At 39.0% G+C, this 24,945-nt stretch overlaps 2 protein-coding genes across 7 annotated transcripts in view; one reads left to right on the top strand and one right to left on the bottom strand.

The window, feature by feature from the left end:
* NRG4 (neuregulin 4) overlaps positions 1-17,545 on the bottom strand; it is a 38,229-nt gene extending 20,684 nt beyond the window's left edge. Inside the window, exons 1-3 of one of the 5 annotated variants that reach the window (XR_011143712.1) lie at positions 7,565-7,683; positions 6,330-6,397; positions 2,089-2,182 (exon numbers count right to left, since the gene is read on the bottom strand). Coding sequence is in view for 4 of the 5 variants with exons in the window: in XM_068958296.1 (XP_068814397.1) it covers positions 2,089-2,182; positions 6,330-6,411 (176 nt within the window). In the remaining variant the exon portion in view is untranslated. Of the gene's footprint in view, positions 1-2,088; positions 2,183-6,329; positions 6,490-7,564; positions 7,720-16,644; positions 16,733-17,236 lie in introns of those variants that run through there. The other 4 variants (XM_068958297.1, XM_068958298.1, XM_009681552.2 and 1 more) reach the window with 4 other exon arrangements.
* Positions 17,546-17,824: 279 nt separating this feature from the next.
* The window catches only part of TMEM266 (transmembrane protein 266), an 87,550-nt gene continuing 80,429 nt past the window's right edge, over positions 17,825-24,945 (top strand). The window contains exon 1 of one of the 2 annotated variants that reach the window (XM_068958291.1): positions 17,825-17,895. The gene's annotated coding sequence lies outside the window, so the exon portion shown is untranslated. The remainder of the gene's footprint in view (positions 17,896-24,945) is intronic. The other variant, XM_068958292.1, reaches the window with a different exon arrangement.

Below are 24,945 nucleotides of genomic sequence, written 5' to 3' on the forward strand. Positions count from 1 at the left end.
AGCAGTAACCTGTATTTTAAAAAAAAAAAAGATTTAGGTAGGTGTGTGATGATGCCAGTCTTAAGGAAATTCTAAAGCACCAAATATCTTTCTTAATTCTGCTGAATAATGATGCATTTTTTTCTGTTGTTTCTATTCACATCACTGCTGATTACAAAGATATCTGTGGGTAAACACAACCTTTCTCATCTATAATTAGCGTTCTTCTCTGACTGATTAAGGGACATGCTTAGAATGAGGACATTCTTAAATAGAATGCTTCTATTTAAATCCATATAACTTCATAATCAAACATTAGATACACAAGAAAAATACTTGATAATTTAAATGCAATAAGATTGCCTGAGTATAACAGAGATGATCTTAAGATGTTACTTTTCTGCTTCAGCAGATTATAAGATCCTCTAGCACCTGAATTCTAAATAACTTCATTTAGAGGCCTTTCAAAGTGGCAATAGTCTATGCTTACTAGCTTGTGTTGCTAAAGAATGAATTGTTTTCAATATTTGTTACTTTATGTTTACAGCTATAGCATCAAGCATACCTTCCTCATTACACATTCTAGTACTTACTGAGAAAGGGTACTTTGAAACTGTGTAACTGAAGCTACTCAGTCTAAACGTTCTATTGTCTTGCAAACACTTCAACAACAAGGAAGTCCTGCTTGAAAAACCCTGCATTTTTCAACATGTTTTACTCTGCATATGTGCAGTCTTTACATCATGTAAAGTGTTTGAGGTCCTGTACAGGTAAAAGTTTGTACTCGGGGTACAAGTTTGAGGTCTAGTAGTTAGAACAAAACATTATAATCAAGCACTCCTGAGTTTTGTCCTCTCCTCTGCATCCAATTCCTTGTATGACATCAGACAACACACTTCATGACAGTGATGTGCTGTGTATATCTTTAAACGAGCACTTACCACAAAATTGTTTTTTTTCCTCCCCTCATCAGCTGTATGAGTTTACATGCTTGAGTTCACTTGTTTAGATTGAGATGTCCCAAATAAAAGAAAGATCTACTTGAATTAGGAGTTTCTTAAAAGATTTTGTTTCCCTCTTCAACTGTTTCATCCTATTACCATTGGTTATAGATCAAGGTTGAAAGATATTACAAAAAAAAAAGGGGGGGGGGGAACAGCAGTTGCCATGGGAGTAGAAAGCTGGTACCCTTAAATGTATGTAATACATTTCTGAATGCCTTTTTGTGTATTAAGTAAATCCATTACATTAACCGTAACTTATCTTGATGAACAATCATTCCAAATTAGTAAATGCAAAATCAAGAAAAATGAGAATTTAATCAGATATCTTCTTATGTCTTTGTAAGTAATAGAATAAAAGGTTAGGGTTATATCTATTCATGAAAGGGATCCACATGCGAAAAATAGGAACTGTTTCTTTATCTATAGTCTGTTCCATGGGCTCCAAAAGGGAAAATGTTCCCATAAACTAATGGTGTAAGAAGTGTCTGCATAGGCTGCCTTCATATTTCTTTAGCAAGTAGACTTTGGCTGCCATTTTAAAGCTGCCCTCTGAGTGTTTTGGTGAGATCCAGAGAACAAAATAAGTCTTGAATAGTGTGTGTTGTCTCCCCCTCCCACCAAGAAAAGATTATATTCCTTTTAGTGCCTTCTCATTTTGTTCAGGTCACGCCATTTCTATGTTATAAAAAATTTTTGCAATATAACTCATCCAGAAGAAAAACAGGGAATGTACTTTGCCTTCCTGAATGCCTTTGCTATTGTCTGTTCTCCATGAGGCAAAGGGTATTTTGTTCCTTTCTGTAGTGTAATGAAGGGAGGAAATATGGCTCTAAATATAGATATCATGCTGAATGCATACATCACTGAGTACAGTTACATCTGTCAAATAGACACTTTTGCTCAAGTATACATGTTTATTTTTTCTAATATTGCCTTCTCTCTGTGAGCTAGATTAATAATCTTAGCATGAATTACTGAATTTGGGACAGCCTTAGGTAATATGCATTTCTTCACACAATATTTTAACAGTAATTTCTTAAGCAACATGGAGAAATAGTCTTTGAACAGCCTCTGTCCAATAAACACAAATTCTAGTTTTGCTGACCTGCAGAATGGACTGGATACAGTAGGAATCATATAACAAATCCCTCCATTTAGACAAAAAGATCCATAACTGGTGCCACAGAGTTCTTCATGATCTAAAAATAAAGCCGAAACAAACACAGAGGAAAACAGACACTTGCATACTTTCATCAGTAAAAGGAAATCTTAAATTACACTGGAGGGAGAGGAAGTAGTGCTTTCTAAAAAATATATGAACAAATAAGCAATTGGTCTTGCTTTCCAGGCCAGCAGTATATAGCACTCTCTATCTTATGTAATTGTTTTATGTGCCTGTATTTAAAAAAGAGGAAAAAAAAAAAAAAGAGAGAGAGGGGAGGGGAAAAAAAATGTATCACCATACCAGATATCAAGAACTGAAATTATATGAACAAATGCAAACAATTTATTTCTCAGTTAGAGGAACTTTTGAATTCTCCATTGCATTATTTCTTCCGTGACCACAGATCATACTGAATACAGTGATTCACAGGCTTACCTATATGAAGTCTGGTTTGTACTGTTCCTGTGGCATAAGCTGTCTTTAGCTTAGCTAGCTTCTGTGAGAGAATCGGAGTCAGTTTAGATAACCCCACAATATTCCCAGCTGTGGACCGGAGTATTCTGAGTGTGTACCGGGATATAACAAGAACTGGATAATTGCCCAACTAGACACCACCAGTTCTGTCCCAATCAACTGAGAAACTAACCTGTTAAATATCACTGATGCAGAAAACTGTCTATTACAATGTAATTTCCAACAGGTTTTTTTGTTTTTGTTTTTTTGCAATAGGCTTCTATGAATTGTTAATGTTAAACCAATAAGGCATTCTAATAAAACATCTAGTCCAGGATACTGATGCTGGCATTCATAAAGCATTTGTCCATTTTTATGCTTGAATAGAATAGCTAAATGCAAAATTTCACCATTTTAGAAAGAAGTCTAATTTTGAAAGTTGGATTGCATATATTTAGGGTATGTTTAATATGTCAGTAACTGATTCTTTTGTATTTATATATATCTTCAATCTTATTAAACCACTATCTCAGTCAAAAGAAAAATAGAACAGTCTTCTGACATCACAAGCCTGTAAATTGTGTTACCTCACACCTTAGGTGTAGTTTTCAACTGTTATTTCTTCTTGAAGTTCTGAAAATAAGAATTCAGCTGTCTCACTACTTATGTATAGAAGATATGCTCTGTACAAAATAATGTTTAAAAAATTAAGAAATTCACTGTTATTTGTTCTTCAGGAAAAAAAGTTGGTGTTTCCCTTTATTCCTACAGATAATGTGAGGAAGTGTGGCTGTAGGACATCCTATAGCAGAGGGAGCTTCTATAGGCTCTGGGTAAAAAGTAGGCATGACACTCCTAAGAGTACTAGGAAAGCTTAGCTACTCTTAACCCTGTGCAACAGAAGCATTGTGCATCCTGCTATCCACTGGGCTATCTCATTTGTGAAATGACTGGGCTAGTCATTTCACTCTCACAGTTTTTTTCATACATTCTTGCATTTCCATGATGGCATATCGACATGACATCAACATAGGAGTGTCGGTTCTATCACTTTAAGATGAAGGCAGCTATACCAGAGTTCAATAGGAATTCAGTTTTATGTTCATGTTATGAAAGGGCTGGGATTCACAAGATAGTTGGACCTCTTTGCACCTGTGCAGATAAATAAGGGAGCTAGAGGGAAGAAGTAAGCCTGGAAAGACTATTCACATTTGACCTTGGTGCATTGGCACAGGATGTGGAACAACAGAAAAATGTTCAGCCCTACCTTGTTAAAAGTTAAACAGGAATTTATTTTAACTCTGAAGCTTTATGTGCTTGCCTACTGGTAAATCAATACTGCAAGTTCACTATTAAAAGTCTTTAAAAATTATTTTGCATGGGTAACTATATTTTCAATAGGAATACAATAGCAATAGAAAAAACAAGTAGGCTTTTAATACATGGACTATAAATTACTTAATTTTAGTCTATTCAAATACAATGAAACTTCTGTAACAGTGTAATTAGATTGAAGGCCATGTCCTTCATTAAATGAAAAGAGAGGATATGGAATGCACACACAGTGTATCAGGATTTCGATCCAATTATAAGAAGCAAGAGAAAAGGTAAACATGGCGAATCTATCAACAATGACCTGCTCTCAAACTCCCTTAAACATCTGAGGGAGCTAAGTATTGCTGAAGTCATACCAGATAGAAGGGTCAGCTGATAGAAGGTAGGCTCCACAGAAAAATGCCTTTAGGCAGGTCATGGAAAGGCTTCAGAGAAATTTTCATGAGAATTAACATGAACTTCTTAACTCTCCTGAACTCCTGCTGTACCGTTGACACCTTTTCATATTTATGCAGAAGTAGCTGGCTCCCTGTCTCATACTGGAATAGCAGTATAGCATCAAAGAAAACTAGATGCCCCAGTTATCCTCACAAATGTTCTGAGATCTGCAAGATTATCTCAATTATGGTGCAATTTGCATATTAAGGACTAGCTCTGCAGTCCACCTATTTCTCTATTTTGCAAAATGCCTCAGGCACTCTGGCTTAGCCTATTAGGGAAAGGTGAGAAAGAGAACAAAAAGCGCCTAGGAAGCCTTCAAAGCCCTTTAGACTGTAATTACAGGAAATTTCTCTGTGCTGTATGTTATTTCTTTCTAGAGCTAGACATCTTTCCTTAGAATGCTAAAGGAAAAATGATAACCTTAATTTCACCAATAACGGGATATTTGAAGGAACCTCTGAATGTTAATGCCGGTCAGGTGCCCCATCACCTATCCAGTTGTGTTTTTCAGTAATTCTATTCTGAGCATTAGTCATTTGCTACTACTTATTAAAAGTACCAGAGCATTAGAATATAGAGTAGACAACATTCTTATGAAATAGAGAAAAAATGAAGATTCAGGATGCTGTAACACTAAAAACAATTTATTAACTACTAGTTAGTAGTGGGTTTTGGAATTATTCAACACTATTACTGTAATCCAAAGCTACTTTACTTAAATGCAGTAGCTTGGAGCAAATTTGAAACCTATAGGTCTATAGGCAGGAGTGTATGAAAGCAACAGCTTATCCCTTTAAATGTACAGTCAATGATACTGAAGAATATAATGCAGTATCAGAAGGGGTTCAATACAAGGAAAAACTCAATTGCATTAGCATCAGGGAAGCCTGACTCTTCAGAGTAAAGCTTATGTTGTAGATGCTCTAATCTGCTGCCAAGATAAGCTGACGTAACCAGAATTGCTCTCTGTTTTTATTTTGATTCTATTAGGCCTGTTTGATAGGGAAATCTGTATTTGTTTTAGAGATAATGTGTTATGATTTTTTTCATGAGTTAAATTAATATATCACTTTAAGCATACAACTGCATTTTTAGATTAGAAAGTCAAATGTATACTACATTGACTAGTATAATCAAGATAGATAGAAAAGTTTACCTAGTCAAGTGACAATGGGTAATTTAAAAACAAGAAAGATTCAATTAATATCACTGTAGAAATGCTGCTTCACGTCATGTATATATTTTGATATATCCTTCTATTTGAGAGATTAAATGTTATTTTTAAAAAATGGTCAGCTTTTGCTGGGGGTGGAGAGAACCTGGGGAATGAAACAAGATTGTTTCTGATAACATTAGACTATGAATAGTTAAAATTGGCAGAGGTAATAGCAGCCTCTAAATACCCTGATTTTTTTCCAGGTATTCTTTTTGAGAACATGCACAAAACCCTGCCCTTGCACTATTTTGTCTGTTCTCAGTTAAACTTTTGTAACCTGAGTATCCTTTCTTTAAAAAGCAAACAAACAAACAAAACTTCAACACCACCTCAACCCTCAAAGAGCCAAACTGGCCCTGATACTCCATATGTTGACTCAGCTGTCTAGCCTTGTCCAGAGGCTTAAACTACTATAGACTGCCTAAGCTTGAAGTCTGCTAAAACGAAAAAAGGAAGGGGGGAATGTTGACAGAAGATAAAGGGACTGCTTCATGCTTCCTGACTTACAAGCAACTTTGGACTGAATGCTAATCAATCCCAAAAGCTGAGAGATATTAGGACTGACCAAAGCAAACTCTCTTTAGAGAACTTGTAGCACTGACTGGTGTTGACTAGTAAGTGAAGACGGCTCTGTGGAGTAGTTGTGATGTCCCCAATGACAGCTGTTGAAACCAATGCACTTTCAATGAATTTCACACACACACCCCCCTGAGCAAAAACACTTGAAAGAAATTACCTGTTCGCATATTATTCTGACAACAACTTTTATTCTTGGTGTCAGAGGCTATTCTTCTAAAACAGCACCTGAAGACAAACATTTAAATTTAGCATGTCGTTATTAATCCTATTGATTTCCTTGCCCGCCTCCGTTCTGACTCAATACGTATTTGAATGCCTCTTCCAGTGTTGCTGTTAAGGCACTTTTACAGCAGTATACTGTTATATTTCATGAAAGTTTCATTAATTCACAGCTAATGGCAAACATTCAAGTGTACTGTCAAGTTCGGTGAACCTAAGAGCACTGCTACAGATTAAAAACAAATTTGCACTAATACATGTTTAAAAGATGAGAAACTTGGAAAAACTGTGCCATGGTAATTCCAAATTGTAATACCGCATGCTTTAGGAAATCTACATTATATTTCTGGCTAGCTAATTAGATTGTCATTTGTGCCTTTAAAATCAGTGCATATAGACAGCCAATCCTCAGACTGACATAATTATACACTCAGGTAAGATCTTGATGGTAGAATTTTTGCATTTCACAGACGAGAACTTCCTCATTTATAATTTCATGAAGAGAGCGTGTGTGTTTCACTTGAGTGTTTCTCGTGTCTGGATGTCACGTGAAATTAGTAATCTAGATTTAACAAAGAACTTAACAGAACTTAGCAAGGTCTAGACTTGGACAATTATTTAAAAAATACAGAATAGGAACTCTGGACAGAAATCAATCTTCACTTGACAGAGATTAAAAAACTTATCCTATGGACATGCCAACTCTATAACCATCCACCATCACTATATTTTTGTGTACCTGGTATGGCATTCAGTTGTGTAGTCAACGTTTATTAGAGGAAATAGGTCACTCAGCAGGTCTACTATGGAAGTTCTTACCTTCAATGTTTGCTTTTTTATTTCTTAATTATATTTAGAAATATAATGCTATTTTTGGAACTCAAAAATAAACTTAAAAATTTAGGCAAACTCTCCTATATTGGAAGAAATGGAGAAATGCAGAGCAGTAAAAGAAACCTTATTTCTTTCAACCTTTAAAAAGAGTTGGAGTGTTTATTCTCCCTGTACCACCTATCTGAAAGTTCTTCCTCAATTAAATGACTTTTAACTATTAAATGATCAAATAAAATCAATCGACTTTACTAGAAATAATTGCCTACACTTCAGTCTTTAATAGTACAAAAGAAACTTTCTATAGATGTCCATTTCAAAAGTTAAAACACTTGTACTTACTGTATAAGCAGACCGTTCTGTTTTTCATGGAGCCTTAAATGGCTTCTCTAGTTCTTTGTGTCCTGTCCATACAAGAAAATCTGAAATGGCAGTTCCCTGCGATGTTTGTTTGCCTCCCTGCGAGGCTGTAACAGCAAGGTCCCCACCCAAAGGCTGTTCTGCTCTTGGGCTGTCTCACAGATATGCAACTTTGCTTGCTTTGTGTACACAGCCAAGCACAATTAAGATAGCATGTGGCACCAAGACACAAACCAGCATGATTCAATTCAGAATTAAAATCCAGGAGTTTTTGTTTGTTTTCTCCGCAACAGACAAATCATCCTGCAGAGGCATATTTTCAGCAGCCAAGATCTGGATTCTAATGTACTGCTAAAGCTTCAAATTTGCAGGATCATACAGTGCAATGTGGGTGAGGTTGCAAAAAAGACAAACACACACAGAGGCCAAGTATGGACTAGGGTAACACCCCATTACGCTCACAGAATCATGTGCATATTTTTCTAGAATTGCCAGTACTGCAATTTATAGTTGAATGCAAAACATTCACATAATGCAATTTATATAAATTGCATCATAAAAATAATAGGCTGCAGCCAAGAAACTGATTAAAAGATCTATTTTATTAGAGCAAGCAGTCCTTTTAAATTTACTTTCTCTTTTTTCAGAACGTGCCACAAAACTACATAATATCTAATAGCTCTTAAAACAGAGAATAGGAGATACATACAGTAGTGTATAAATAGGATATATAACCTGACCTTCAGACTTTACCAGATTTAATTAGGTTGTGGTCCCTTGAACTGCCAAAATAACTGGATTTTGCTGCTGCCAAAAGGAGATTTCGTATCTCCTTTCCTTCTTTCCATTGCCAGGTACGTATCCCTCCATCTCTCTGGTGCTGCTACTGGTCTATATTGAAATGTTGAACCTTTTAATGAGATTATTAAACCATTGATCCAGCAGAAAACTCCTTGGGGGAATCTGGCAAACTATATAAATTATAAACTGACTGCAGAGAATAAGAGGATTAGGGGACGGCTATGGGACTACTGTGTGGTTAGTTTTGTTTTTTTCCCCCCAAACGTTAAGTTGCCCACATACTCAAAGAAGTGGGGAGGAGAGTGAAGCTGGAGGTGTGTGTTCCAACAGAGAAGGGCACACACTTCCTAAAAACAATCCAAGAGGATGCGTGCGTGTATGTATAATTCTATTCTGTATTTAAGTTCTGATAAGCATTGCGATTTGGGGTTAAAGATAATGTTTAGAATGTTCCTGACAACATTCAAAATCGTTTTAAAAGACTGGTAAGTAAATCGTGAGGCCGTCATATATTTATATGTAAATGTTTTTCTCTGGAGCGTTTCACTCTTATCGGAAGTTTAAATATGTATAACAAATCAAAGTCCTAAAAAGAATAAACTGGACTCTACCTCATTGGAAAAATATGCTGATACATTGGAAGGAAAAAGAAAATCTATAGTATTAATTCTTGCTAAACCTTATACTAATTTGTTTCTATCTGAACACTGAACTGGTACTTGCAATACAAGGGATCATTTGTGCAGCTACCCAACATTTTCCAGTGCCAATGTCTTATTTTAAGATAAGGTTGTAACATATGCCCATAGAATTTAGGAATGCAATTCTATGCATGCTCAAATGTTTGTTGCATTATCTTGGAAGCTGTTTGAAAGATTACTTCTTGCATCAAGTTTGAGAAGACTTTAATCTGAAATTGAAAATGTAACTGTTTTGCTCTGTCAGTTCTTTGAAAGAATTTCAGATGTCTCTGTTAAGATCCTCCATTGTTTACCCTTTTTCCTAAATGGTTGTTATCTGAACTGAAATTAATAAAAATATATTGCTTGAAAGATTACAGTATGTACATTAAAATTGTCACCCACGTACACTGCAGCCTCTTCAATTACTTGAAAGTTCTGTGCATCTTTATCTTCATATTCTGATTCTGTTAACAAGGGCCTCAGTTCAGGAAAGGATTTAAATCACATGTTTAGAATTAGCCATATTCTAGTCCCATGGAAATCACTAAGTTGACAGTGTGTTCAAGTACTTTGCTGAACTGGGCCTATCAAGCATGAACTCTATGTGTATGTGTGTGTTCTGCTGAATGCCGCAAGTATGAGGGACGTAACGGGTTACTGCTCTGTGGGGGAGAAACCCTAGGTTAAAGTGAGCCACACAGGAAAATTCAGCCTTTAGTGCTTCCTGAGCCCTTCAACGTTAGGGGAAATAATGTATTTTTTTCTATTGCTGGAACTGTTAGTGGATTTCTGGGCAGATCAGGGACTCCTTGAGACACAAAACTGCATTAAAGATAGCTGATGAGTTCAGTTCTTTAGCAAAAATACCATGTGCTAACTATGTGGCTGTATTGGAGGCTGGGAAAAGTTTTCTGAATAAAAGACTTATTAGATTTATCTTTAAAAGAACCCATGGGGAGTAACGCACGTGTACCTTCAACAGTGAATTCTTTCTGTCACTTATTTCTTGCATACTTCTAACAGCCAGCTATTCCAAGCATCCATGAGATGCAGCATCTCCAAAAGATAATTTGAAGTCTTAATAAGCACAGGCAGACAAAAAGAATGCACTGAACAAAGATTTGTTTTTGTTTTGTGGTTCTTTGCTATCTGAACAGTCTTAATTAATGTCTATATAAGCTCTCCACCCCCCCTCCCCCAAATAAGATCCCTTCAGTGACATGATTATTTCAAAAATACACTGTGTGGCTCATTTAGATTAGGCTGTACCTAGCAGCTTTGTTCAAAAACGGGCTTTTACTGCGCTATGAATTCCTAAACTTTTTTTTAACACCAAAAGAGGTAACATCTCATTCTGACCCCAGACAGAACTCAAATATTTGTGTACTGAAAAAGCAGAGGATAGTATTTTCAGGAATGGGATTATCTGCTAGTAGTCTAATTAAATTGAAATTTCATTTTTGAGATATGTCTCTGCTATCTATCAAGCAGACAGTAGTCTTCCATCAGCGTTAGAGTAAAACGCACCTCAAACTGCCTGAAAGAGGGGAAAGTGTCCCAACTAGGTAGCTCATTCTGTGCTTTATAAGGAAGAGCATAGAAGGAAGAAGGGAGTCTCCAGTGGAAAGAGTGATTGACACTGCCCTTGTCTTTCTACTTCTTTAACATACTCCCATGAAAAAGCCAAATTGTCAAAGGCTTTGAAGGTAGGACCCAACAATAATTAAGTAATAACCCAGCCAGACATTGGATTCATGTAAGTGTTCTACAAAGTTTACAGTGTATTTGAGTAGTTCTTTTTTTTCTTACTGGCCAGAGCATAGCTGTGAAAGCATTCGTAGTAGCTTGCCCAGTTAATGAGCTGTATCCCACTACTGCCATCATCAGAAAGCTCAAAAGTTCACCAACTCATGGTCTCGTGAGCTGCAAAACAGCGAAGTGTTTCAAGAACAATACTGTTTTTCTTTCAATATAGAATCCTTACTGTGAGGTTTGTGATCTGAGCGCAAGTAGATCAAAAGGGGGTGAGCTGCTTGCGCCTGTAAAAGAACATTAGTTTTCCTCCCCTTTTTTGGCCAATAAAATCCCATCAGAAGCTGCATGGTAATAATGCTTAAATTACTCTGATCTATATCAGCTGTAGTCTTAATATGGGAGTACTATAGGAGTTGAGTCCAGCTACTAGCTGCTTTTAAGTTTACATTAGCTCTCCACAAATCTTTTAAGTGGGAAAACAGTGAAGTGATGTATATATTTTAATACAAATTTAAACAAGTTGTATGTACTAGAATTTTTTTCTAATATTGTTAATTTCCTATTATACACATGCAGAACACATCAGTGATAACTGTTTTATTAAAAAGATATATAATATATGTAACAATACACTTGTATGTATAACAGCATGATATAACTATATAATCTATAAGTATATATAATATAATGCTGATATTATAAATAATAGATTTGTTTTCTGTAGATAACCCCCTAAAGCACGTAAGGCACTTCTCCTTAGAAGATCATTGGCACTTCTGAAGACCAGTATTCAGAAAGAACAAGTGACAACTATGAAAATCTTACAGTACCAGATTTTTCTGTGAGAAATGGCAATCTTTGTTGAGACAAAACTTCCAATAAGCTCTATTGTTAAATCAACAGTCCTCCTCATTTCCAGTAACTTCAGTGGCTGTTTTTCAGCACAAGTGGGACTGTGATATCAGGTACTGCAGACTTCATTTAGCTTAATCTTTCAAATAATAATCTACATTAAAAGAAATCATGATTTAAGAGAGAAAAACATTTGTCTGTTTCTCACTGTAGTGCTTCTTCACACTGAATTGTGAATTATTCCAGGATACTATGCCCAGTCTTAGACTGTTAAAAGGAAATATTTTGCTCTCAGGGTGTAGCTTGTCTTTATTCTCAAATGCTGGCTGGTGGAGAAAAGCTGGAATAAGCACTCTTATCTAGTTTGCAGATGACACCTAACTGGAGGGAAAAGCCAACATGCTTGAGGGCAAAGCTGCCTTTCAGGAAAACCTAGATAGGCTGGAGGATGGGCCATCAGGAGCCTTATGATATTAACTGGGTGCAAATGTGGAGCCCTGCACCTGGGAAGGAATAACCGCTTACAACACTACAGACTGAGGACTGAGCAGCTGGAGCGCAGCTGTGCTGAAAAGACCCTGGGGGTCTTGGCAGACAGCAAGCTGCACAAGCCAGCTAGGCACCCTGGCAGCAAAGGCAGCCAAGAGCATGCTGAGCTGCATGAACAGGAGCGCAGTCATGGAGCAAGGGAAGTAACTATATGGAACACTGTGTCCAGTTTTAGGCCTCCCAGTACAAGAAAGACATGGATAAACTGGAGCAAGTTCAGCAAAGGGCCACCACAAGACAGTCGGGGGCTAGAGCGCTTGCCCTGTGAGGGGAAGCCGAGAGAACTGGACTTCTTCAGCCCAGTGGAGAGATGGCTAGGGAGGAAATGGCACTGTGGCCTACCACTACCTACGAGGTGGGCATCAGGGCAGAGGCAGGCTCTTTACAGTGGTGCATGGCAGGAGGAGAAGAGACGACAAACACAAATTGAAACAAAAGGATGTAAGGAAAAACCTGTTCCTTAGGGCAATCAAGCCCTGGAACAGCTTGCCTAGGGAGGCTGTGCGGCCTCCACCGCTGGGGGTTTTTGAGATCAGCCTGGAGAAAGCCCTGAACAACCTGGTCTGATCTCGCAGCTGAGCTTGCTTTGAGCAGGAGGCTGGACTAGACACCTCCTTTCCAACCTGAATTATTTCACACTTCTAATAAGGAAACTCGCTGGTGTCTGTACTAAGAAGTAGTAACGGACTGACTTTGCTTTCTTGCACTAATATGCTTAGCATACATACAGATACCACTGATAACTGTTTGTCATGAGACTGTTTTAAAGTGACAATCTCACTCTCGGTTGTTACTAGCAAAAGGAATCTTTATAGTAAAAAGATGGACGACAGCCTTCAAACCTCTTCTCTTTTGATACTTCACATTTGTGGAATGTTAGAGAACGGAAAGAGGAGGAGACAAGAGGAAGAGATATAAATATACAGGTGTTCTGGATCCAGCACCAGTCATTTGGCATTTTTTAAAAAAAAAGTTAACATATGTCAGGACTGTTACTGACACATGAACAGATGGAACAAATGTGGAAAGTGACACACACAAGCTAGATGCCCTGAAATAATTTAATTTGTTGTTTATGTATCTGAATGATATGTACTGCAACAATTTATTGGACCATTAAATGCAAAATGAAGCAACATCTCTGTATGTTCATTTTTAGATTTTTAATTTTTTTTTTTGTTCTCCAGCAACTCTCAGCTGCTGCTGTGGAGCAAACGATAAAACTATCGGTATACTACACGATGAAAGTAATATTTAAATTAAATAGCACCTGTCATCATATTGCCAGAGACTGTTTCTGGTCCACTGGCCCACAAAGAAATAATCACTGTCAAAAAGAACAACAAAGGAAAATATAATCTAAAAATGAAGAGCTAATGAAGAAAACAGATATAATGGTCAAAGGTGAACTGACCTGAATAAAAACATCCTGCACTGAGCCTTGAAGGCAGCTACAGAGGAAACTGATGGGGTAGATCAACTTAACACAATACCTGCTATTGTTTCTGGCAGAGCAAAAGTCTGGTCAGGGTTAAGTCTGGCATTTCAGCAAGAGCAACAGCAACGAATCATGAAGTTAAAGGTGAACAGGAAAGCTTTGATGGCAATTCATGTGAGTACAAATGTGTTTTGGTCATGATGTAAGCTACAGAATATCAAACTTCTAATGGATACACTAGCTAACATTTCACAGATTTTCATGCACATAAGGGTGTATTGCATTTCCATCTGGTTTAGCATGAAGTTCTTAAGTGCACTGTGTTGGAAAGATGGAATGTTTCTAAAAAATTGTTTCAATAATGTATCTTTACAATACTGTAGGGCTATGTTCTGTTGATCATACACCCACAGTTCCCTTCTTTAAGTTGCCTTCTTTAAGGAACAAAGAGGTAATTCTGGTCTTTGGAGTTTATCATCATCTTTGTAAAAATTAACATGGAAGAAGACTTCAGTTTATATTAAAAAAAAAAATCAAAGATGGTCTACAGAGCTGTCTCAATGCATCCTCTGGTCTACTTGTAACTCTACATAGCATATAGTGAAAGGAGGAAAGGCTTAAAATCTAGTAAAGATAGGCAAACATCCCAAACACATCTGAGGGTTTTACCTAAGCATAAATTTAAACACGTGTAAGTGTTTCACTGAATGGCCACAGAGAATGTGATAGCCATTTCAAGTATTTCTTTTCTATTTTTTTTTAAATGTCAGTCATTATATACAGAATTTCAGTTTCATATTTATTCTGCTTTTAATCTTATCTGAATTAATAAGTGATCAGTGGGTTGAATCTGTTGCAACCTATTTTTGTAAGGAGGGAAAATAGGTGGGTTTGATTGACAGGACATGCATTATTTATACAACAATTGACTGTGCTTTTAAATATGCCTACAACTGCTGCCTTATTTCTCCACAGAGTATTGCCATGGAGTTCTAAATTTCACTGGCAAGTCTGAGTTCACTTAAGTTATGTCAAAAGTCTCAGCTTTCTTAAGATAGGGGAAAAGGACAACTTCCAACTTTGCTTTTGTGCTCAAAAGTTTTGTCCCATAGAACTGCACTGTATACTCGTTTGCCCTCCCAGGCTAAGAGAGTCCAGCACTGCAGAACCAAGATCCTTGATCCTACTTGTTTCCTCAGTTCTTCTAGCTCAAAGCAGACTCTCTGAATTTCTGAAGGAGAGAGATAAAACAGGAGCAATATAGATCTCTCATTTAAGGGATTTTTTTCTAAATTATTATTTAAAGTCTCATCACCTGTGAAGTATTCACTAGTAATCAGAGGAGTATCATAACTGAACAGTGACAAATTTTGTTCTTCCTCAAGGAACTTTCAATTTGATCTGGGCTTGTTATCATTAAAAATAATGCTTTATAAAGGAATTCTACTCCAAATACAACTTTTGCTGATCCAACATGGGCATATGATGAATATTTGCTGCAGAAGCTGCCGCAGGAACAACTACATTATTTTTGTAAGTAACTTCCAGAAGGACTAAATGTATTTGAACACTGTACTTTGAATAATGTATAGTTTCCCTTGGCTGAACTATACTGGCTTTTATTGTCACCAAGAGCCAGGAAAATCTTGAAGACTTGTTAAAAGGGAACTACATGTGTGTGTATATATACCTACTTAGACACATTCATAGGTTGTACTTAAACTCTGTGAACTCTGTAAGCTCTGCAAAAGTATTAGGTATTATTATCATCATCATCATCAAGATCACCAGTCATATAAAGGCTATATTAGGCATACAAAGATTATCATGATACTAAATCACAATTTAAAAGAAAGCTTTCCATTCCTAAAATTTCACAAGTAGTGTGCATCCAATTACAAATTCAGATCTGAATCCCTAGTTTTATCGTATGAGATAGTCTTACCTTTTTCATATTCCTTAGTTCTATGTAATTGCTATTTACATACTAACATGTTCAGCCTTGTCTAGCTATACCATAGCTAGCCAAAGAGCAAGATGTTATATCCCCTAAAATAACAAGATACTCTTCATAAATTTGAAAACTGTCTTATTTCAATGTTTTGGGTGTCCTTGAAATAACATAAAGAATAAATCCAAACTCAAATTAAATTGAACATCTAAATACATCTAAATACTTGACTAATACATATCTGCAGAATTTTCACACCTCACGATGATTTTTTTTTTATCCATCCAGTATGGGAAAGAGCATATAATGAAATCGTTCCTGTATGCTACAGCATTGTAGACTTCTGAAAAAAATGTTTACCGTATTTTCTACATAACTGAACTACTAAAACCTTCACTCATATCATTTCATTAATGATTTCCAGTGGTGTTTTTCCACAGATGGTATCTTTCTTTTGTGTAACTGTTTAACATCTAACATGTTACTTTGTATCAAATTAAGATGCATTTGATCTTAACACTTATCCAAATTTCTAAAAATCACTATAGTAACAAGCCCTGGCCTTTGCAGTTCTATACTGCAAATTGAAGACACAAAATGAGTGTCCAAAAACCATATTCATAGTATCTGTCACAAGTGAAGAGCTGCAGCAATACAAGTGTTAAAAACTTGTGATCCTCTAGAGTATCAAAAGCACACCTAACAAACATTCAATTGAAGTCTGCAACTCTTAAGGAGCTTGGAGAAGTTGCATGGCCATAAATAAAAGCAAAAGTTGGCCACTACTTGAGTGGATAGTTTTTGCACCTTAGAAATATTTGATTTTATTTTGGTTAATAGAGATTAGGTATACAAGGCTCAATTTACTGTACTGTTTGAGGTTCATGTAAATATATTGTTTACTCTTCCAAGTACGTTTGTTCCAAAGAGTCTGTTTCACATCTGGTGCTGCATAAGCAGCTGCTAAATCAGGAAGTTAAAGGAACATTTGTTCTCCTTAAAAAGGTATTAATCCCTTCACCAACATGCTTACCTTGGAATCCTAGAAGCTGGCAAAACGACATTTCAGTCGAGGCTTCAGCAAGTCTGTCAAATGTCTCTACTTGCAGACATGCTACGTATTTGTAATTTCGAGACTAAGATCCCATCTTGAACTCATGTGAGGGAAATCACTAACTTTTAGAAGAAAGTTGCATTAAAAATCATTGTAAAACTTGAATAGAAACCTTGTTCTTTCACGCTGCACGCTCATTGATTTCTTTACGACACTTTTCCTCCCTAAGCGACATCCTTAAACTCTCTTATTTTAAGAAATCACTTGAAATGTAATACAATTTCAAGTTTCTCACTGTACGATTAGTTTAAGTCAAAAAGTCAAAAATATCCATGTTACAAAGTGGTATACAAGGAGCCAGTCTAGCACGTGGACATTTGAGAAAATCAGTATCACTTAAATGCCTGGCATCTGGCACAGAGAAATGTTAAAAACCTGAATTTTAGTCTAAATCTTTTTTTTTTTTTTTGCCCATTTCATACGTGTTCTCCACCTTATGCTTTTGACTTTTTTTTTTTTTTGCGTTTAATTTTGTGTCGGGTTAATTTGTTCTGCTCAGACCGCAGCTTACCCCCAGCAAGCGGGTATTCTTAACTCTGCTGGTGTAATCTCTGTCGGACATGCCCGGGACAGTCTGCTGAATCAACGCAATCTCTAATCCGCACCGTGTAATCCGACAGCTGCTCTCCTGCCGCGCGGTTACGTAATCCTGAGGGGCTATTTAAAAAAAAAAAAAAGAAAAAGAAAAAAAAGGCGCAATTTGGAGACCCCAGGGAGGGAGGGGCGGCGCGGCCTCGCCTCGCTTCGCCTCGCCTCGCCTCAGGAGGAGGGGGGCGGCGGCGGCAGCCTCGCCTCAGGGGGAGCCGCCCCGCCCCTCCCCCCACCTCACCTTCCCCAGCCCGTAGTACTACGGCGCCCGCCGTCCGCCGCCGCCATTGGCTCGGCGCGGCTCACGTGACGCGGGGCGAGCACACGCGCGCGCGCGCCCCCTTCAAACTGCCTCCCTCCCTTTCCCCCCCCCCACCCCCTCCGCTAACGGAACCCAGCGACGGCCCGTTGTTTCCTAGGCGACCCGGGAGGAAGGGAGGGCGCGCGCGGGCACGCGCGCCGGCTTCCCCCCCCCCCCCCCCCCCCTCCGGCCCCGCGCCCCGCCGGTTCCGCGCGAGGGCGCGCGCGCCCGCCGCCGCCGGAGCGGGGCTGCGCCGGTGCCGCCGCCGCCGCGGGCAGCAGGTAGGTGCCTCCGTACGGCGGGCTGGGGCCCCCGCGGCGCGGCCGCGGCCGGGAAAGTTTGGCGGCGGGCGCCGCCTCCCGCCAAGTTGCCGGGGGTGGTTGTTGTTGTGGGGGGGGGGGCGGAGGGGTCCCGGGCCCGCCTGGGGCCGGAGGGCTCCGGGCGGAGCGGCGCCAGCCGGGGTCTCCGGGCCGCGGGGCCCGCGCCTGCTGGCCGGCAGCCCCCGCCGGCGGCCCAACTTCTCGTGGGGTGTTGGCGAGCAGCGGGGAGCCCGGTACCGGCCTCGCGTGGGAGTCGCGTCTGTTCTCTCTCTGCCTAGGAACCGCCCTGCCCCCGCGGTGCAGCCCCTCAGGCGGTTTCTTCCTTCAGCGTGCTGTAAATCCGTAAAACGCTGCAGCCCTTTCCCCGGACGTCTCCTGACCTGTAGTAGTAGCACCGCTGCCTGCCCCAGCAAGACAAGCCACGGTAGCGCTTTTTTTGTTTTTTTTTTGTTTTTCTTCTGAAGTCCGGATCGATTTGGGTCGTTCTTAACCCGGAGTTTTTCCCTCTTTGCCATCCACAATACTGAATAAACTTAACAGGCCTTTTTGGGGGGTATATTTATGGAGGTGACATTTGTAAACTGTCAGGATTCATGGGCTATAACAAGGGAGCATGTCACGCTAACTTCCCTTCATGAGAAGAGTATAAGTGAACATGCATGGTCCCTAAACTTGTTAGTCCGTTTGTTTGTCCATTGCACTTAGAAAAAAGATCTGTTAAATGCATCTCCGGTAGGCTTTCTGGATTCTTACACGTCTACTAGAGAGCAGACCAACCTACAAGCTCTACCCTAAATAGAGCACGCGCCGAACGTGTTTGTAATGTGCGCAAGAGGTTGCGTCTGTAAAGAAGTAAAGCAAGTACCTGCGTAGAACATTTACAGCTGTCTACATACAAACGTTAGCAGAGAAGTCTCGTTTGTCTGAATGCAGGGCACCTGTCATGTCATAGGCACACCGAGTCAGAAATTACTGTTTTGTGGTGTGACTATCAGGATTCATGGGTTTTTGCAAGACTTATTACCAAGTCTCGCACAAACCAAGGAAGGTAAACAATCTGTGTATTTTTAATGTGTGATACTTGAACAGGGCTCAAGTGAGATTATATTGATACTCAGTAGTTCTCTGGTAGCTGCTGGGAAGATAATCCAAGTTCCTGCAGGACAGTTTTAAAAGGCTTATTAACAATATAATCGTGTTAGGGAAGTTCTGTATGAATTAGACTATACCATAGTGACACAAAAGTACTGTATGTAATTAATATAACGCAGAAATCCTCTAGTATGGGAAGAATGTTACCTGATCTTGTGAACGAGATCTGTATTAGGAGGCAGTGCAGATGAAGAACAGACCGCTTCTCTTGCGTACAAAGGATGCTGAATAAGACACAAATGTGTACCACTTCAAGTGTATTATATTTCCTAAACACTGTTAGAGTATGCTTACAGTCAGTGAAGTGACTCAGTTCTCTGCAAGTAAAGAGCCCGTATTCCTGAGGCAATTCCTGAGGCATACTCATTCCTGTGTATTTCTGGACAAAGTGGGGTTGTTGCAACTCCTGATGCTATGCAATGTATCGCAAAATTGGCTTTCCTTCCTTGGTGTTCAGGTGTGGTTTTTTTTGCGCACAGGTTGAAAAGAGGTGTAGGTTATATGGAAACTTAGATGTGGTAGGGGTGTTGTAACTATGGCAAACTCAATAGTTGGCAAAGCGAATATGTAGCAAGAGCGAGCATCGGTTATTCCAGCTTCAGAGCTGGAACAGCAGGTGAGATGAAGGTCTTAACTCCAAGCAATTTATGAAAAGGTCAGTCAGAAAATTAAGACGTGAGTCCTTGCAGTACAAGTACTAGTGGAAACCTGCTACTCAGCTGAAGTATTTTCGGATTGTGACTGACAGTGTAAATGCAGAACACGATGCATAGTGCAGCTGTTTTCCCTATCGCTGTGTCTGTTCCCAAAGGTTAGGTATATGCCTGCTTACAATTCTGAAGGTGCCCTGTAAAAGATACGTGCAGCCCGTTACACTTTCTCCCCCGACGCGCGCACACACTAGCTGCTTTTGTGCTGTTTCTTCAACTTGTGTTCAGTGGTGAAACACTGAAACCTCCTGGCTATCAGCTTGCCGCCCGTTTCATCTCTGATAGTCTATACACTGCAGTTTCTGACTCTGCAGGAATATTGCACCACGGGTTACTTCTAGCACAGAGGGACAGAACTAGCAAAATTTCAAGCATGATCGAAAGCACGGTTTTGGTGTAATCACATGTGATTACATCTAAACTAGATACAGGACAAATTGCGTTGCCCCACAGGAATCTGATATGGCTAAAGTTTGTGTGTGTTCTGTCATCTGTATTCATTTAAGTTACTGGCCTTACCTGGAAGTCGAACAAGAGGTAACTGAATTGTGTTATGTGGTGTAAAACAGCCTACATGCTCAGTAAGAGCAACGACTGGGGTCTTGCATCAGTATGGTGTTCAACTTATCTGCTTCCTGAGTGACTGGGTTACTTCACGGACAAAAGACTTTATCCTTATGAGCACTGCAAAACCAATATTGACATAGGAGAGTGAGCTGGAGTCTTTTCTGGCTCATGTGTTATCAAAAGTGTCAACGAAGTGCTATTTGCAGAATCTTTATTGCTAGTGCATACATGAGAGGAAGACCATTATGAGGAGCGGGTCTGGAGTCTGCAGTACTGGCAAAGAGGGAGCGGGGTGTGGGGGGTATGTTCGCCTCCCCCCCCCCTCCTTGGAGAAAAATCTGTCAGTACTTTTAGAATTACCTCTTGCTAGTATGATTGTAAGCATACACAATTGAAGCCGTTTCTTAACGGTGTTAAGGAAACATAACATGTTTGAAGCAGTACGTGTTTTCCTTATGCAGAGAAACATGCGTTCTGAGAGTGAGACTATTCATATCAGCTCACTCAGTGAAATTTCAACTTCAAGTGAAAATGAATAAACCTCAGTTTGTTAGCGCTGTGGGGTAGAACTTGCTTAGTGCCCATGCTCTGGCTGTAGAGGCCCCTGCCCAACGTGGATCAAAAGCTTATTCACCAGTATTAGATGGTGTGGTGGGGCCTGAGGCTGAGTGAAAGATGATGGGAGGGTTACTTCAATCTCTTGTATTTCAGTCTACCTATTTGCTGGGCTTAGGATATGGCTTGACATGAGTGATGTATTAGGGTTTAATCCTTAATTTAGTTATAGGGTCACAATGAGCTCTCAGTTACAGCCATGTAATTCGATCAAAATTGTTGGTTTTGCATGAGCGTAACAAAAGGCAGACCCTCTTGTTAAACTTGAGTAGCAGATGAAGTGTTTTACTTTAATACTTTTGTCACTAAACAATATAAAATTAAAAAACCTGCTTATTACTTTGTTCAAAACCATAATATTTTCACCATAAGAGTTCCTCTCTGCCTCCCTTCCTGTTTTCTCCTCTAGGATTCTGTATTGCTTTGATGCATTTCAATTGTAAGAGTATGTGAGCTTAATAAATGCAAGCATAGAGAGCTTAAGTAATATGCTGTTTTAAATACGCTATTCCCTAGTCTTAAAGATCTTGACTTCCAACCCTGATAACCTTCTTACAGATTAGTTTTTAGCATGGAACCTCTTAGTGTGTGTGTGGGGGGGGTCTATTTTGTTTATTTATTTTTTCTTTTTAGTAAAACAATATTATATACAGGTCTAACAAACTTCCCTTGTTCACCTTATAGCAAGCCCATAAGTGGGGGGTTTGAAACCTTAGTGGCAATTTCTATTTCAGGTAATTGCCTTACTCAGTAAGGCTGTTATCTTGTGAATGAGGAAGGACCTTAGTAGTCTGTGCTCTGTCCAGGAAAGTGATGGGTAAAGTCTCATCTCTTTCATCTTCCTTTCTGGTCCGTGCTCTGCCACTCTCCTTTTTTTGCTTCAGCAGCCCGTAAGTGCTCCTTAGGATGTTGTCTGCCCCTGTTCTGTCACGGGGGCAAGCTCAGCCACTGTGTATGTGGGGTTCATGTTTAACTGGTATTTTTACAGGCCACCAAAAATATATTTTTGACAGGCCACCAAATGTCTAATTAACGAAATAACCAGGTTTAGGAAAAAAATTCAGTTTAACTTGAGTGGAGTGCCGTGAGACAAAGAAAGAGTATTTATGCCGTTTCGGGGGACTTCAAAGACTGCCTGCAAACAAGGCAAGTGTCAGAGCCCTTCAAAAAAACGTGCAAAAGTCTTTGTAGTGGGAAGTGTTATATGTTAATATTTTAAGTGTTCCTACCAACTTTTTCCACTGATAGAAAATGAAAATTATATGAAAAATACAAATTTATGTGAAGTTGGTGAGACTTTTAATATTGACTATTACTATTTTTAGTATTTTTCAAGAAATACTTTTGTTCAAATCAGTCAAATTTCTTATGGAAAAATGCACCGTTTGGACTACCAGTTAATTTAGCCAAAGGTATGAGATCCTAAAGACTTCTTTTTAAAGTGAACTGAGGAGTTCCTGTCTGTAATAATTAAGGTTAACACACACCCAAGATATAAACATGAGGCATGTGATGTTCCGCAGCTAGCAAACAGTCCATAATTTTTCTCAGCATGCAATGGCCACGTGGATTTTACAACCCGCATCTAATAAATTATCACGTTCTTATCTGGAATGATAAAATTAAACTACTTTGTAAACAACTTTTTAAATAGGAGAGTGAGATATGGGTCAAGGGTCATGTGTTAACTTGCACAAATGTCACCAAAAAAAAACCCTCAAAGTTTTACTTTTTTTTTCTTGCTGATGGATGTTTTTCTTCATCCATCACCAGCTGCCACCTCCAGCAATCTGAATGCTCTTTTTTTTTTCCTCCATTTTTACCCCTATTTGGTTTTAAAAAGGGCTTTCTGAGCAGAAAAGTAATTAAATAGAAATGTTTAACTGTGAAAGGTATTATTTTTAGGACTAGCTCAAAAGGGCAGGTACTCCTTGGAGATGTTATAATATGTGGCCGGATTGTCTCCTTCAACTGGAGGAGCAGTGCGAGACATAGGAGGTGTCAAGGTTTACTTAAAAGTTTTTGACACATTATCTCCAGGCAAAAAGAAGAATTTCGGAGGGGGCTGCTGAGTGAGTGCAGCTTCTGAGCCTCTCAGCTCTTGGCGCTGCCTTGGAAAAAGCCTCAGCTTCCTGGGGGGCTGTCTCTGTGCGGTGGTGTCTTCCTCAGTTCCCTTCCCTCGGAGCCATGGGGATGCTAGCTCTCTTCCCCTTGCTTGTACAGTGGATTTTCTTAGGGATGCGTTGCTGTTGGATGTAGCACGGATGCAGAACTGCCTCGCAAGGGTTATGTTGAAGAGGACGGCTGTTCCCTATGTGCCCCCAGTCATTGCTCTGGCCTCCCTGCGATTCAGATTCCAAGGTATGAGGAGCAGAGAAGTGTGTGTATGTATGCTTCTGGGAAGAAAAGGTGCATGCACAAGTTATAGGCATGCTGCAGAGACATTTGTCTCCTCACTCTCCTTCTCCCCCCCCTCCCCTTTTTTTCCTTTCTCTGATTAGCGTTTGCTCACTTCTCCACCTTTCAGCAAAGGGGAGCATATGGCAGTGTGCTGTCCATCTGGTTGCCACTTGCTGTGAAATCATTATGCAGGCAAATTTGGCCCCCATCTTGTGTTTCTTATGTAGGTAAAACTGTTAATAGAATGACAGCTTAAGTGTTTGTTCTGTACTGTAAATGGGAGTGAAGCACTGAAAGTGCATACAGCACAGTAGCACAGAAAGTGAATACTCTGTACGTTCCCAGTCTTCTGCATTAACGAATGCACTATCCTAGTATTCAAAGCAAAAAAAAAAAAAAAAAAAAAAAAAAGAGGACCCCCGTTGTGCTGTGGGCTGTTCAGATGTGGATAAAACACAAGTTCTGTCCCAGAGGATTTACAGTCTAAATTAGCTTTAATTAGAACATTGGGAATGGTGATAGGTGCTTGCAAAAACCTTAGTTATATAGTTAATGCTGTATATATATCATTAGAAATTCTGCTGATGTTTCTGCTTCCCAGCACAAGCCCATAACAGTCTTTTATAAACGCATAAGGTAGAGATACTAAATAATTCTTCAGTACTTGTTTCCCCTTAAGTGGTTAAGTGCAAGACTTGTGAGAATCTTTGTTAATTTGGGGTCTTGTGCACTTTGGGTATTTTCAGATACTCCTGTTCATAATCTATATGTTAAGGATCAGCCCTATAAAAGAGAAGTCTGATCGACTTTAGTTACAACATAAGCCTGTGTACATTTGTTTTGTCTTCTGGCTTCAGATTACTACCACTGAAATCATAACCTAACTTTCTTCTAGTTCTCTAAAGGAATACCATTGGATAAATAACTAGGATATATTTGTACTATAATAGTCATAGATCTTACCTGAAGATAAGACTAAATCGAGAAGTAATTTTTTAAAATACAATTTATTTTATACATCTGGCAGCTAATCTTTGTGCATTGTCTGCTTCTTCAGTCCTCAGTGGGTTTTTTTTTTTTTTTTTTTTTTTTTTTGAAATGTAGCCATGTGGAAAACGTAGCAGTTTTCTAAACTGGAGATACGGTTATAAAACCAGGAAGTAAGTGGGAGAGTCAGAAGCAAGTAATTTACCTGGAACAACCTTGCTGTTTGGATCGAGGACCTTCATTTTTGATACTGTTCCATGCATATTTATTATGTAGGACAGTGATGCACTGACCCCTCACTGTGATATAAAAGTGCTTGTGTTCTTACTAGTGTAAGAATGGTTTTGGCTTTGGGAAGGAGACTGGCTAGAGTTTAATGTCACTGTTTTCTTTAATATTCTTGTGTTGTTTTGAACAGAAACACAGTCAAATTCTTAGCATAATATTGGGAATTTTTGCTTTTTTTTTCCAGTCAAGGTGAATTTTAAAGGCTGTAGATTACTTTCTAAAGAACTTCTATACTTAAAACAGGTGATTGAAAAGAAGTTTCTAAGAACTAGAATGAGAACCCTGAATTAGA

The sequence above is a fragment of the Struthio camelus genome, chromosome 12, assembly GCF_040807025.1.
Source record: "Struthio camelus isolate bStrCam1 chromosome 12, bStrCam1.hap1, whole genome shotgun sequence".
In the NCBI taxonomy this organism is placed as follows: domain Eukaryota; kingdom Metazoa; phylum Chordata; class Aves; order Struthioniformes; family Struthionidae; genus Struthio; species Struthio camelus.